Consider the following 13136-nt stretch of genomic DNA (forward strand, 5'->3'; position numbering starts at 1 on the left):
CTCCACCCACAACAGTCAACAGCATAAGAGCCTCTCTCTCCCTGCTGTATAATCCTGGCGCAGCCGAGACTCATTTCACACTTCCGACTGGTAATTGGCTCTCATAACAACTGTGATGCCCCAACTTCCCAAGGGGTCACCCATTCTAGAACTACTCCCGTCCTAGCACGCTTAACTCTCTTAACCTCTTGGGCCTAGTCACCACCCAAAATGCTTAAGCCGGGTTAATAGTTTAACCCTATTATATTTCATATATAGGATTACCAAGGGTCTCACAACTATGCTCCAGTTAGGCTTTTCTTTTAGTTTTGAGAATGATATAATTAAGATTCATCTTGAAACTATTTATTATGAAAGAGGTTTTATTTCAAATAGTTTTATGATTTTGGACATTGATTATAACAATAATGATAGTGGTTCATTTTTCTTGATATCTTCTGTTGAGAATGATCACAATGTTTCAATTAAATGGCATGCACGTCTTGGTCATATTGGGCAAGATAGAATAACTAGATTAGTTAGAGATGGGCTATTGAGCTCCCGTTCACTAAAGTCAACCTGCCCACATGTGAACATTGCCTAGTAGGAAAAGCGACCTAAAAACCATTTAATAAAGTTTCTAGGGCAGAATTTTCTTTACAATTGATCTATTCCGATATTTGTGGCCCAATGAGTGTGAGGGCAAGACATGGTGCTTTTTACTTCATCACATTTATAGATGACCATACGCGCTTCGGTCATGTTTATCTGATCTCCCATAAGTCTGAAGCATTGGATTGTTTTAGACGTTATATTAATGAGGTTGAGAATCAATTAGATATGAAAATTAAAATCTTAAGAACTGATCGAGGCCGCGAGTATCTATCTGAACAATTTAAGGAATTGTGTGATGAAAAAGGAATGGGTTAATTGCATACAGGTCCCCACAAACATGATAAATTGTAGATATATCCCTGCAAAGTTCAACTTTCATAAGTTATCCCTGCAAAAGTCCTAATGTATTCAAATATGTCCCTCTGGTTAGCATCCGTTAGAGAACTATTTATTTTTTAACAGTAGGTTCGTGAAATGACATTTTTGCCCTCACAAATGTCCTTCCAAAACTCCAGCTGGTATACATTTGCATAAATGCCCTCACAAATCTCCATTTTCCCCTTTTTCTTCCTTTTCAGGCTGTGGGAGAGGACGGCGACGGTGACGGCGGCAGCAGGGAGCTTGTCGGAGTTGCGGCCGACGAGGATGAGGCTGAGGCCCGCAGCGACGAGGCGGAGGGCGAAGGTGCCGCCGATTCGAAGAAAAATGAGAAAAATTAAGGAAGATAAAGAGAATGAGGAGGAAAAGAAGGATACGAAGAAGAAGAAGAAGAACAAGAACAAGAAGAAAAAGAGAAAGAGGAAGAGGAAGAGGAAGAAGATGAAGAGGAAGAGAAAGAGGAAGAAGAAGAAGGATAAAATTATCAATTTACTTTATTAATTAACCATAGTTAAGTATTTTAACTGTGGTTAACTAAATTTCTTTAACGGAACCTAACGGCAGCGACATATCTGAATACATTAGGACTTTTACAGGAATAACTTATGAAAGTTGAACTTTGAAGAGATATATCTGCAATTCACCATGTTTGTGGGGATCTGTTTGCAATTAACCCAAAAGGAATAATCAGACAGCTGACAATTCCTGACACCATGCAGCAAAACGGCGTAGCGAAGAGAAGAAATCGCACCTTGTTTGACATGGTTAAGTCAATGAGGCGCAAGCAAATTTGCCTATCTCCTTTTGGAGAAACGCATTGTTAACTGCTGCCTACATTCTTAATCGTGTACCCTCCAAGATAGTACCTTCCACCCCTTATGAATTATGGATAGGCAGGAAATCAAATTTGGAGCACTTGCGTCCTTAGGGTTCGGCAGCTTATGTACACGACACTTCTCACAAGCTTGGAAAGTTAGGTCTTAGAGCGAAGAAATGTATTTTCATAAGATACTCTGAGCACTCTAAAGGATACGTGTTTATCGAAAAGTAGCCAGATGGAAGTTTGACTGAGATTGAGTCACGAAATGTTGAATTTATCGAGGAGGATTTTCCTTATAGAAGTGAGGTTCGAACTGAAATTGAGTTCCATGAGATGGTTGACTCTGGTATTGGCGCTTCTATTCGTTCAGTTAAGGCAGAGAAGGCGACTCTGATACCTCCTGGGGATAGTGGAAGCGACTTACCTTTAGATAAAGAGCCTCAACTTCATAGGAGCACCCGTGTCGGCGTTCCCCGTCATCGTTTTGAGATTAATGGGAAAGTTTTCATGGTTGCTGCACATAATGATGATGAGCCTAGGTCTTTCCAAGAGGCTCTCTCATCACCTACTCATAAGGAATGGTTGGATGCAATGATGGAGGAAATAAAATCAATAAAGTTAAATCATGTATGGGACTTGGTTGACTTGCCACTAGGGCGCAAAACAATCGAAAATAAATGGGTTTTCAAGGTTAAGCGTAAGACAGATCGGTCAATCGATAGGTATAAGGCTCGCCTGGTAGCAAAGAGTTTTACCCATCGAGAAGGCGTTGATTACGAGGAAACCTTCTCTTCTGTCGTAAGGTTTGCTTCGATCCACCTAATCTTGGCCATTGTCGCGTATTTATGTTTGGAACTTTACCAAATGGACGTTAAAACTACATTTCTCAATAGAGAACTGGATGAGGAAATCTCTATGGATCAGCCTGCTAGTTTCTCTGTAAAAAGTGAGGAGCATAAAGTTTGTAAGCTCCGACGATCCATCTATGGATTAAAGCAGTCCTCTAGACAATGGTACTGTAACATGCCGAATCCCTAGTAGGACGTACCGAACTTCAGTCATGTTGACCGAAGTGTGGTGATGGACAAGATGGTGAGGTCCGTGAGTTGTTCTGAATGCTTCGGTATGGTTTGGATAGGTGATTGGGACCTTGGAGAGCAAATCGGAAAGTTTCGAGACGGATGAGAGTGTTTTTGCTCTCAGGGTCCGGACCCTGGTAGTAAGGTTCGGACCCTAGCTGTGAAACTGTGAAAATTGCTCTCGGGGTTCGGGCCCTGAGTGCAAGGTCCGGACCCCGAACACGCAGAAATTTTGGGTGGTCCAAAATAACAATTTAGTGAGGGGCCTTGGTGCAATTGTCAATAGGGAAGTTCCATAAAAGGGTTCTTAGCCCTTAATTCTCATTTCCCTCACATGAGACCAAAAGAGAAAAGCTCTCTTTCTCTCTCTAGAAGCTTCTCTCACTCTCTACTTTCTCCCTTTCTCTTTTTCTCTCTCTAGGGTTTGCTCCAAGAGTGGAGCTTAGAGGAGAAGGAAGCTTGCTTGGGAGTGAAGCTAGCTCTTGTGTAAGGAGTTGAGGAAGAAGCTAGAAGTTAAGGTGAGTTTGTGTGTTTATGAGCTAGGGTTTGGCTAAATCTCTTTTAGTTGTTGTTCCTAGAAAATATTATGTTAGATTAACCCATGAGTCCCCAAGAAATTTGGTGTTGGTATAAACCCTAAGGTTAAAAAATAGGGTTTCTAAAGTATGAGATCTAACATGGATTTGATCTTCTGTAGCCCTAATTGGAGTATAAACTGACACGTTGGAAGACTCGGATCGAAGTTCTGACAAGTCTACGTCGAGTTGTTGAGGAGAAACCTCATTTCGGCTTCGTTTGCCGTGGGTCGAGGAAAATCGGCGACCATAAATCGTGAAACTTGAGTTTTAACCTTCCGGCATCACTACGAGGTGGATGGTGCTATCCGAAATCATCGAATTCTTATTATGTCTATGTCGCCTTTTTGAGCATATATGTGTACTTGTGGTATCATGCATGGTAGGATTATTGTGATATGTGGGATCTCTTGTATGCTTTCAGTGTAAAGTACATATGGAATAATAATGGACCATGCATATAGAAACCCTATAAATGTATGCATTGAGTGTTGGACTATGACAATAGTAAACAAGGTGACATTGTGACTAGAGGAAATGAATAACCCTTAAGAATACGGTATGCTAGACAAGGTAAAACCTTATGAGCATTGTGGCAACAATGGCGAGGTATCCTCAAAGTTGAGGATTGGATTATACTCACCGTTGGTCTAATATGCTTGAGGGTGGTCGCTCCACCTCAAGCGGTGAGCTCCGGAGTGGTCACCAACTAGGTTGTAGCGGAATTCTCCCCGATAGAAAGGGATTTGGTTGGTGAGTTGGGGTTTGCCATGAGTTAACCAAGTGAATTGGGTAAAAGCAAAGGTAAAAGTGAAGTGCATGCATCATGAGCATATTACATGTTATTCATTTCTTGTTCAGGCATTGTAGTAGCATTATTATGGTTTACTATCTATCTCTTCTTTTCCTACATACGTCTGAGTAGACCTAGTGGGTGAGTCAGCAGGGTTGGCGGCCGAACCCATTGAGAACTTTCATTAGTTCTCACTCTACTAACCTTGCAAATCCTAACACGAGCGGGGCGGTCGAGGATCGCAGCAAGGGCATAGCGCCCTAGATAGTGGCTTCCCGAGTATAGCTTATACCCTATTCCTTTCATCTTTTGTACATAATGAAAAGTGTGATGTAAATGGACATGTAATAAATGAGGGTAAATGGCATGTGTTTTGAGTAGGGCTGGCAAACGAGGGAGCCGGCTCGCGTTCGACTCGTGTTCGGCTCGATATTCGGCTCGCTCGAGCTCGACTCGAAATTAAATGAGCCGAGCTTGAACAAAATAAAAGGCTTGAAATTCATTTCAAGCCGAGCTTGAGTATTACTCGGCTCGCTCGAATTAGGCTCGAAAAGCTCGAAAAGCTCGAATATATATATATATATATATATATATAATGTAGTTTAATTATATATAGGCTTTAATTTAATTTGGGCCATTATTGTTGGCCTGTAAAATAAACCCAACAAGTACAACCGTGCAATTGAGTCCAATTCTAAATTTACATAACACACTCTCTCTTTCAGACTTTCACTATTGCACATAACACTAAAATATGATAATATTCAAATTTCCAAATCCCTAATTCCCCCCTCCCCCCCCCTCTCTCTCTCTCTCTCTCTCTCTCTCATGCCCTCAGCTAGTCAGGCAGTCACCCTAGCTCACATTTCTTGCAATTATTTTGTATTTTGAACTATTGGATATATTGCATCAAATTGTAGATAATGGTTTATAAAAATTAAGCTATTGATTATATAATGTCGAGAATTTCAATCGGCTCGTTTAGAGCTCGAGCTCGGCTCGACTCGAAATTAGGCTCGCTCGAGCTCGGCTCGAATTAATTTCAAGCCGAGCTTGAGCCTAAATTTAGGCTCGAAATTAATTTCAAGCCGAATTTGAGCTGACATAAGCTCGCTCGAGCTCGGCTCGTTTCCATCCCTAGTTTTGAGGAAAGATATGTTATGTATTTGAGAAAAGTGAATGTAATATATATATATATATAACAAACTTGTATTTGGTTAAATGTAATCAAGTTACATGCGTGGATGTACTTGCCCTCATGCAAGTCATGTATATCTGAATTCTGTTTGTATAAATTGCTATACATGTTGTGTGGAGCCATGGGCGGACAAGGGAGGTTCTGTCCGTTCGGCGTCAGTGGACGTACCCGAACCGACCAAATTGGCGATCGCGGGGCGTGACAGATATTGTAAGGAAGTGAATTCTCGAAATCCGAGAGTTATACTTCGTCCTGGATTGACTAATTGTCGAGCGAGTAGGCTTCGGAGAAACTAAAGATGCCTAAAACACAAAAAGTGCTTTGGAGTTGAGTCCGCGAGAGCAAAAGATGCAAAAGTCTGCACTGGGCAGAGTTTGCTCTCGGGGACCGGTCCCTAGCAAGGAAGGACCGGTCCCCGTAGCTGGGCTTGCGGCAGCCAGCTGATGCAACCGGTCCCTGGCCAGAGGGACCGGTTCCCGTAAGTGCAACCAGGCAGAAGGCTCTCGAGGACCGATCCCTTATCGGGAGGACCAGTCTCCCGGGGACCGGTCTCTCGGGCAGGGACCGGTTTCCGTACGCGTGAATTTGGGAAGGTCCTCAGGGACCGGTCCCTGGCAGGGAAGGACTAGTCCTTCCGCGCGAAATCTGCCCAGTCTGGGCAGTGTGAAGAGTGCAAAGTTGATGGGCTTATTGGTATATTGTTACAATAGAAGGTTAAGAGAGGGGTTTCTCTCTCTCTTCTCTCATTTTCCCCTTACCCTCTCTCACTGGTTCTCTCTCTCTTTGTACGTAAAGAAAGAAAAAGAGAAGAGAAAGAAGAAGAAGAAGCTTGGAGGGGAGATCTTCATCATCTCCATCTTCTTCTTGGTCCATTGGAGGAGCTTGAGAGGTAAGCTCCTTGAAGCAACAATGGTAGATCCTTAGGGTTGAGTTTTTATACCCTATAAATGGTTGGAATGGAACCCTAGCATGCTATCTAGAATCATGAAGAGATTTGGGAGATTTGGTAGTAATAGCATCAAGGGCATCCAAATTGGGGTTTTTGGAAATATGAGGGTTTGATCTCAATTGACTCTCCGTAAATCTAATTGCTAGGTCCCCGAACGCGTTCGTGCACTCGGTTTGAGCATTTGTCGAGTCTACTCGAAGATATTGAAGAAACGGAGAATTTAGCTTCGTTTCCGCCTGGAGGGCCGAGGAGGCGTCCATAAATCGTGGATCGGAGGTCGTTCGGTGGTTGCGCGTGGGTTGGGTCGAGCCGAGCGACGGGCGCCACGGGCGGCCGATTGCAAGTGACTACTAGCAATCGGAGAGTAAGTTAAGGTGGGTTGTGCTTACCGAAGCGACTAGGTCACCCCGCATGTCAAAGCGGAATATAAATTCATGTTGATGCATATGTACGTGCATATGGGCATGTTAGCATTATGTAAATATATGCTAGTGGATAGATGCATGCAAATGTGTATATGCTTGTAGAATATATGCTAGTTAATTGCATGGATGCATGGTTATATGATGCTAGGAGAGGCATGATAACATAGTAAGCATAATGTAAAGAATGCATGTCAATAACATAAAGGCTAGATGATGCATGTAGTTGATGCTAAATATAGGTATGTGAATGGTAGAATACTCGATATGACAAATAGGATGTCAAGTAGATCGAGTAGCATTAACCTAGTGTTAATAAACATAGGTCGGACAAAGATGACATTGAACCTAGTGTTAGTAAACATAGGTTGTATTGAAACTAGTGTCATGGATATAGGTTGGATAAGAATGACATACGAACCTAGTGTTGATAAACATAGGTCGGGTATGAACCTAGTGTTGTTGAACCTAGGGTGAATCATGAGTGGTATCTTATCTAGTGTTAAAGAACATAGGTTGAGAATGAATCTAGAGTTATCTAAACCTAGGTGTAAGGCATTAACCTAGTGTCGTGAACATAGGTTGTGAACTGAACCTAGAGTTAATGTAAACCTAGGTTATGTGATTGAGGTATTAAACCTAGAGTCAATTGGACCTAGGGTGGAAAGTGCATTGGACCTAGATAGGTCGACAGTATAAGGTTGGACATAGACCCTTGACTTGTGAAGTGGATTCCAGAATCCCGAGACTTGTGAACTCAATAGTTCTTGGACCGCGGGTGTATGTGGCATGTTCCTCTCCCACCGGAAGAACTTTGAGGATTGTGATTGCGCAAGAACAAAGAGCGCTAGGGTGTATGCGGCATGTTCCTCTTCCTATCGGGGATCTTGGCTATGGGTGTATGCAGCATGTTCCTCTCGCACTGGCGGATCCCTGACCACGGTGCATGGACTTTCTGGCGGACCGTTGGGCGATGTGGTTCTTGGCTTGTAGGCTGAGGTGCATGTGACAGGGTTCTTCACCTCAAGCCGGGTAGAGTGCGGATTATCCGCAGTTAATTGACTCCAGGCCGAGTCGGGTGGCTAGCTGGAATAAGGTAGATAGAACCTTGAGGGCTAGTGATAAATGTGATAAATCTAAGGTATTGGAGACCTTAGAGGCAAGTGGGACTTGAGTTGTGAACCTAAGGTAGTAGAAAGCTTAGAGTCGGATGACATGAGCTAAAATTAGCAAGATTGAATGTAGAATCAATAATTCTACTAGTTGTTGCATATATATTTATGTTGCATATAACATGGCATCATTGCGGTTGTGAGGCAAAGCAAGGTAAAGTTAGTTGCATGTTTATGATATATATATCTATCTGTTTATTGGACTAACTTGTATTTGCCTCCCTTGGACCTATTGGTCGAGCTCCTTCCTTGGGTCGCCGTACCCACTGGGAACCATGGAATTGGTTCTCACCCCACGTTGTTTTGGGGTGTTACAGGTTCGCACGTGAGCGGCACGGCGACGCCAGGCAAGGGCGTAGCTCCGTAGATAGCGCCCTACCACCGAGACTGAGATAGCGGTACCTCGAGTCGGCATAGCCTAAGGGTATAGGGAAAGGAAAGAATAAGAATGTATCAAATTTGTAATAACTAGATTGTAATTTGGAAGTTTAATGTAAAAAAAACTGTGATGTAAAAATGTAAACTGGTGAATGCTTGTAATAATTTAGTTGTTTATGTTTGATACTTCCTTATGCAATCTATACTTGATTTCTGTTCCTGGTTGGAATATCGTGAATTGTATTGATTGCAACGCCTAGGACGTATAGGAAAAACTCTGTCCGTTCGGCGGTCTGTCGGCGTGCCCGAACCTGACCAAATAGGCAGGGCCCGGGGCATGACAGATAAGATGGTATCAGAGCATAAAGTAGAAAATGGGAAAGGATTTAGCTAGACCTAGGAGACCCTAGGATAGTAAACCATAGGAGAATAAGGCTCGTGAGAGACGAGGACTTGTGACTATTGGCGAAAGGTTAATGGATTTGGTCGTGTTATAAACCTCTAAGATGGATATTAGAGGTAGATTCGACGTGTCGTTTATTCTCAACTGCGGGTGTTCGTGTTGGGTCGACACAACATGAAATCGAGTGATGAGAATAGACGCCCTTGCGTGACTTTCGCCCGATTGACTTTTGAGTCGTTGTTGGTTGTCTCGTGTTCGACCCTTTGGGTCGAGAACTGATCGAGTTATCGTGTTTCAGGGAACGATGGCACCGCGTAGGCGATTTTCATCTAGATCGGCGCGGGAGGGGACAGGTGATGTCCCTGAGCAATCCGAGGCGAGTGGAGACCCAGTGCTCCGCGAGCAGATGAGTACGCTCATAGGTGTAGTGCTGCGACAGGAGGAGCAGATCAAGGAGCTCCATGAGTTGTTGACGCGACAGGCTGCTGCGACTGCGCCGGTAGCAGCGCGCCGTGTGCCGACAGGAATGGCAATGGATTCGGGGGCAGTGGCCCCTGATTCTGTGGAAATGGAGGCGGAGGAAGAGCGGGCTTTGGCGGCCCTTATGACCTTCAAGAGGTTTGATCCGCCTGTCTTCGATGGAGAGAATGTCGATCCGTGGATAGTGGAGATGTGGATTGACTCCATGAAAACGCTCTTCGAGAAGCTGTACACCTTGGAGCGGGACAAGGTGCCCCTAGCTGTGCATTGCTTGAAGCAGTCAGCAAAGGTATGGTGGAAAAGCATTCGGCGGAATCGATCGCCTAGTCTCTATCCTATGGCATGGGATGAGTTTCGGGGATTGGTATTTTCGGCTTATTTCCCCGACACCGAAAGGAGAAAGCTTCAGGACAGGTTCAGGAAGCTGAAGCAAGGAGATCGCTCTATAAGAAAATACGAACGGGAATTTTCCCGCATCGTGAATTGTGTCCCGAATGTGGTACGGGATGACAGGGATAGGGCCGATTGGTTCCTGCGTGGACTTCGACCGGAGATTTACAAGAGGGTGCAAATCCTTAAGCTCGCGACCTTTGCGGAGGTGTTCGATCGAGCATTGTCGGCAGAGTATGGCGAGGCTTTTGTGCGTGAGGAGCGCGAATCTCGTAGGCATGAGCGAGGAGGGGCGAGGCCATTATCGAGTGGTTCGGGTGGTCAGTCAAGTTCCAGACACCACTCGAGGTCGTCCTCTACCCGATCCTCCTCCGGATGTGTGATTTGTGGCGGTTCTCACCAGGCGCGGCGATGTGCGCTGCGTGATGGACGGTGTATCCGTTGTGGGCAGCCAGGCTATATGCGAGATGAGTGCCCGCAAGGCGAGAGTCAGGCCTTGATGTTGGCGACGGCCTTCTCCTCTCTGGAACGGCTTGTAGATGTGTAGCCTTTGGCACGATCTGGAGAGCGAGATGTGATGGTCAGGCAATCGGAGGGTTCGCGGCGAGCGCCAAGTGGCCATGGATATGCGATCCAGGTTGAGGAACCTACTGCTGCTTGCGATGTCATAGCAGGTATGGATTAGTTGACCAAGCATAGGCTTTTGCATGATTTAAGTTATTGCATTGCGTGCATCATTACGGCCAGTTGCTACTACCGATATATTGTTATAGTAGAGACCTGGTGACGGGTAAATGGGGATACCCAGGCACGCTTGCGTTGTGAGAGTGTGGTGCCTGCGAGAGCAGGTAGAGAGCCAAGTGGTACTAGCAAATGGCTAGTGGTGATTCTTGGACGAGAAATGAGACTCGTGGTGAAGATGAGATGGCGAAGCGACTCTCAAGGCAACGTGATTAGTAGATTGCGAGAGTTGAGCCGTGATGCTTGGAGATACCCGAGTAATCCGAGAATGTTGGATGTATGTTGGTAGACCGAGCAGTGATAGTGGAACCACTCTTGCGGAAGTAGTTGGTTAGCACTTGATTGGCCTGTGGGCCTAGTTGTACCTCAATGTAGGGTGGGAGAATGTGCACATAGAGGGTGCGCAGAGGCAGTCTTGCCCAGGGCCAGGAATTACACTGGAATGCTATAGAACCGTAGAGCACCCGAGTACGAGCACTTGTGGAGTGCGGTTTTGATTCAGCCAGGAGAGTGAGATGGCAGTAGCACTTCAGCATGGCAAGTATGAAGCGGGCCATGGATCACTCGTGGGGCTTGTGGCTCGCACTAGATGCTTAGAAGCCGATAGAGTATGTAGCTCTGTAGAGCGTGTCGTGTAGGACGACGTTGGCGGGTAGTATTTGGGAACGACCCGTGCCTGGACCATTTGTGGACTATGGAGCCTGGGCCCTTTGGGCAGGCGCAGTCAGCTGTTTGAAGCAGCGGCCCAGTGCCTACGGGTAGGGCAGAGTTTTGGTCTGGACAGCAGTCCGAGCTTAGACCCGGGGACGTGTTGTAGCACGTGTTGGATCTCGAGATCGAGGATGTACTCAGAGTGCGGTTGTGACCCAACCCAAGGATCTATAGGGGTTTGGGGTCGTGGTTGCTCCTGGTTGGAGTGTGGGCAAGTTCCCAAGTGAGAATTTTGCCCAGTGATGATGATTGGGTCTACGCTTGCGAGCGAGAGACGTCGAGCGTCGCGACAGGTTTAAGTGATAAGCCTACGTGGGGTTGGAGACCATTGGTCCACCCGTAGAGACCGAGGTGAGCGGTTGGGCCAGTACTCGTTTGAGGAGTTTGGCCGGGATTCATGAACGGAGGGTTCGTGAGAGCTCGTTGCAAGAATGAGTGGAGGTTAGCCGTGGCAATTGGAATTTAAGTAAAGTGGTCTCTTGGAGACACTTGAGTGATGGGAAGCCACGTGAGAATTGGAGCTTAAGAATAATGCTCTTTTATGGATTGAGTATGAGATGTGCCGAGGTAGGCCATCTCACGATAGAGCAAGGACCCGATTGAGGATGGGAGCACTTGCGATTGGTCGATACACCAACGATATTGCTTCTAAGCCATGCTGGTGATCGAGCCGGGGTGAATTTCTCGATTGAGTGTACAATGCAAGTAGTTCCTTGCATGGTAGTAATGCACTTTTGATGTTGCACATGGCACATGTGAGTGAGTTTAGCCTCACATTCTCCGCAATGGGCCTTTGGATGAATTCAATGAGCGAAAGGCCACTTCGGAGTTGAAAAGTGCATTGGGATCCCCGATTACTCAATAAATCAAGTTGGGGTGTGAGTTTGCTTGGAATGAGTGAGTTTCGAGGACGAAACTCTTTTTAAGGAGGGGAGAATGTAAGGAAGTGAATTCTCGAAATCCGAGAGTTATACTTCGTCCTGGATCGACTAATTGTCGAGCGAGTAGGCTTCGGAGAAACTAAAGATGCCCAAAACACAAAAAGTGCTTTGGAGTCTAGTCCGCGCGAGCAAAAGATGCAAAAGTCTGCACTGGGCAGAGTTTGCTCTCGAGGACCGGTCCCTGGCAGGGAAGGACCGGTCCCCATAGCTGGGGTTGCGGCAGCCAGCTGATGCAACCGGTCCCTGGCCAGAGGGACCGGTTCCCGTAAGTACAACCAGGCAGAAGGCTCTCGGGGACCGGTCCCTCATCGGGAGGACCGGTCTCCCAGGGACCGGTCTCTCGGGCAGGGACCGGTTCCCGTACGCGTGAATTTGGGAAGGTCCTCAGGGACCGGTCCCTGGCAGGGAAGGACCAGTCCTTCCGCGCGAAATCTGCCCAGTCTGGGCAGTGTGAAGAGTGCAAAGTTGAGGGGCTTATTGGCATATTGTTACAATAGAAGGTTAAGAGAGGGGTTTCTCTCTCTCTTCTCTCATTTCCCCCTTACCATCTCTCACTGGTTCTCTCTCTCTCCGTACGTGAAGAAGGAAAAAGAGAAGAGGAGAAAGAAGGAGAAGGAAGAGAGAAGAAGAAGGAGAAGAAGCTTGGAGGGGAGATCTTCATCATCTCTATTTTCTTCTTGATCCATTGGAGGAGCTTGAGAGGTAAGCTCCTTGAAGCAACAATGGTAGATCCTTAGGGTTGAGTTTTTATACCCTATAAATGGTTGGAATGGAACCCTAGCATGCTATCTAGATGGATTATACCCAAATCATGAAGGGATTTAGGGGATTTGGTAGTAATAGCATCAAGGGCATCCAAATTGGGATTTTTGAAAATATGAGGGTTTGATCTCAATTGACCCTCCGTAAACCTAATTGCTAGGTCCCCGAACGTGTTCGTGCACTCGGTTTGAGCATTTGTCGAGTCTACTCGAAGATATTGAAGAAATGGAGGATTTAGCTTCGTTTCCGCCTGGAGGGCCGAGGAGGCGTCCATAAATCGCGGATCAGAGGTCGTTCGGTGGTCGCGCGTGAGTTGGGTCGAACCAAGCGCCGTGCGCCGCGGGCGGCCG

At 46.0% G+C, this 13136-nt stretch overlaps 1 protein-coding gene across 1 annotated transcript; it reads left to right on the forward strand.

Moving 5' to 3' along the window:
• Positions 9168 to 10178, forward strand: LOC109720134. The gene is made up of 2 exons (XM_020247022.1): positions 9168 to 9655; positions 9755 to 10178. The coding sequence occupies exons 1-2, from the start codon at positions 9168 to 9170 to the stop codon at positions 10176 to 10178; spliced, it is 912 nt and encodes a 303-aa protein (XP_020102611.1).

This window comes from Ananas comosus, linkage group 14 (assembly GCF_001540865.1).
Source record: "Ananas comosus cultivar F153 linkage group 14, ASM154086v1, whole genome shotgun sequence".
Lineage (NCBI taxonomy): Eukaryota > Viridiplantae > Streptophyta > Magnoliopsida > Poales > Bromeliaceae > Ananas > Ananas comosus.

What these genes read in the sequence shown, in the direction of transcription:
- LOC109720134 (XM_020247022.1), top strand. Translation starts at nt 9,168, where the DNA reads ATGAGTACGCTCATAGGTGTAGTGCTGCGACAGGAGGAGCAGATCAAG. An exon ending in AGGAGAAAGCTTCAGGACAG is followed by an intron (nt 9,656 to 9,754) that starts GTTCAGGAAGCT and finishes ACGGGATGACAG; the next exon opens with GGATAGGGCCGATTGGTTCC.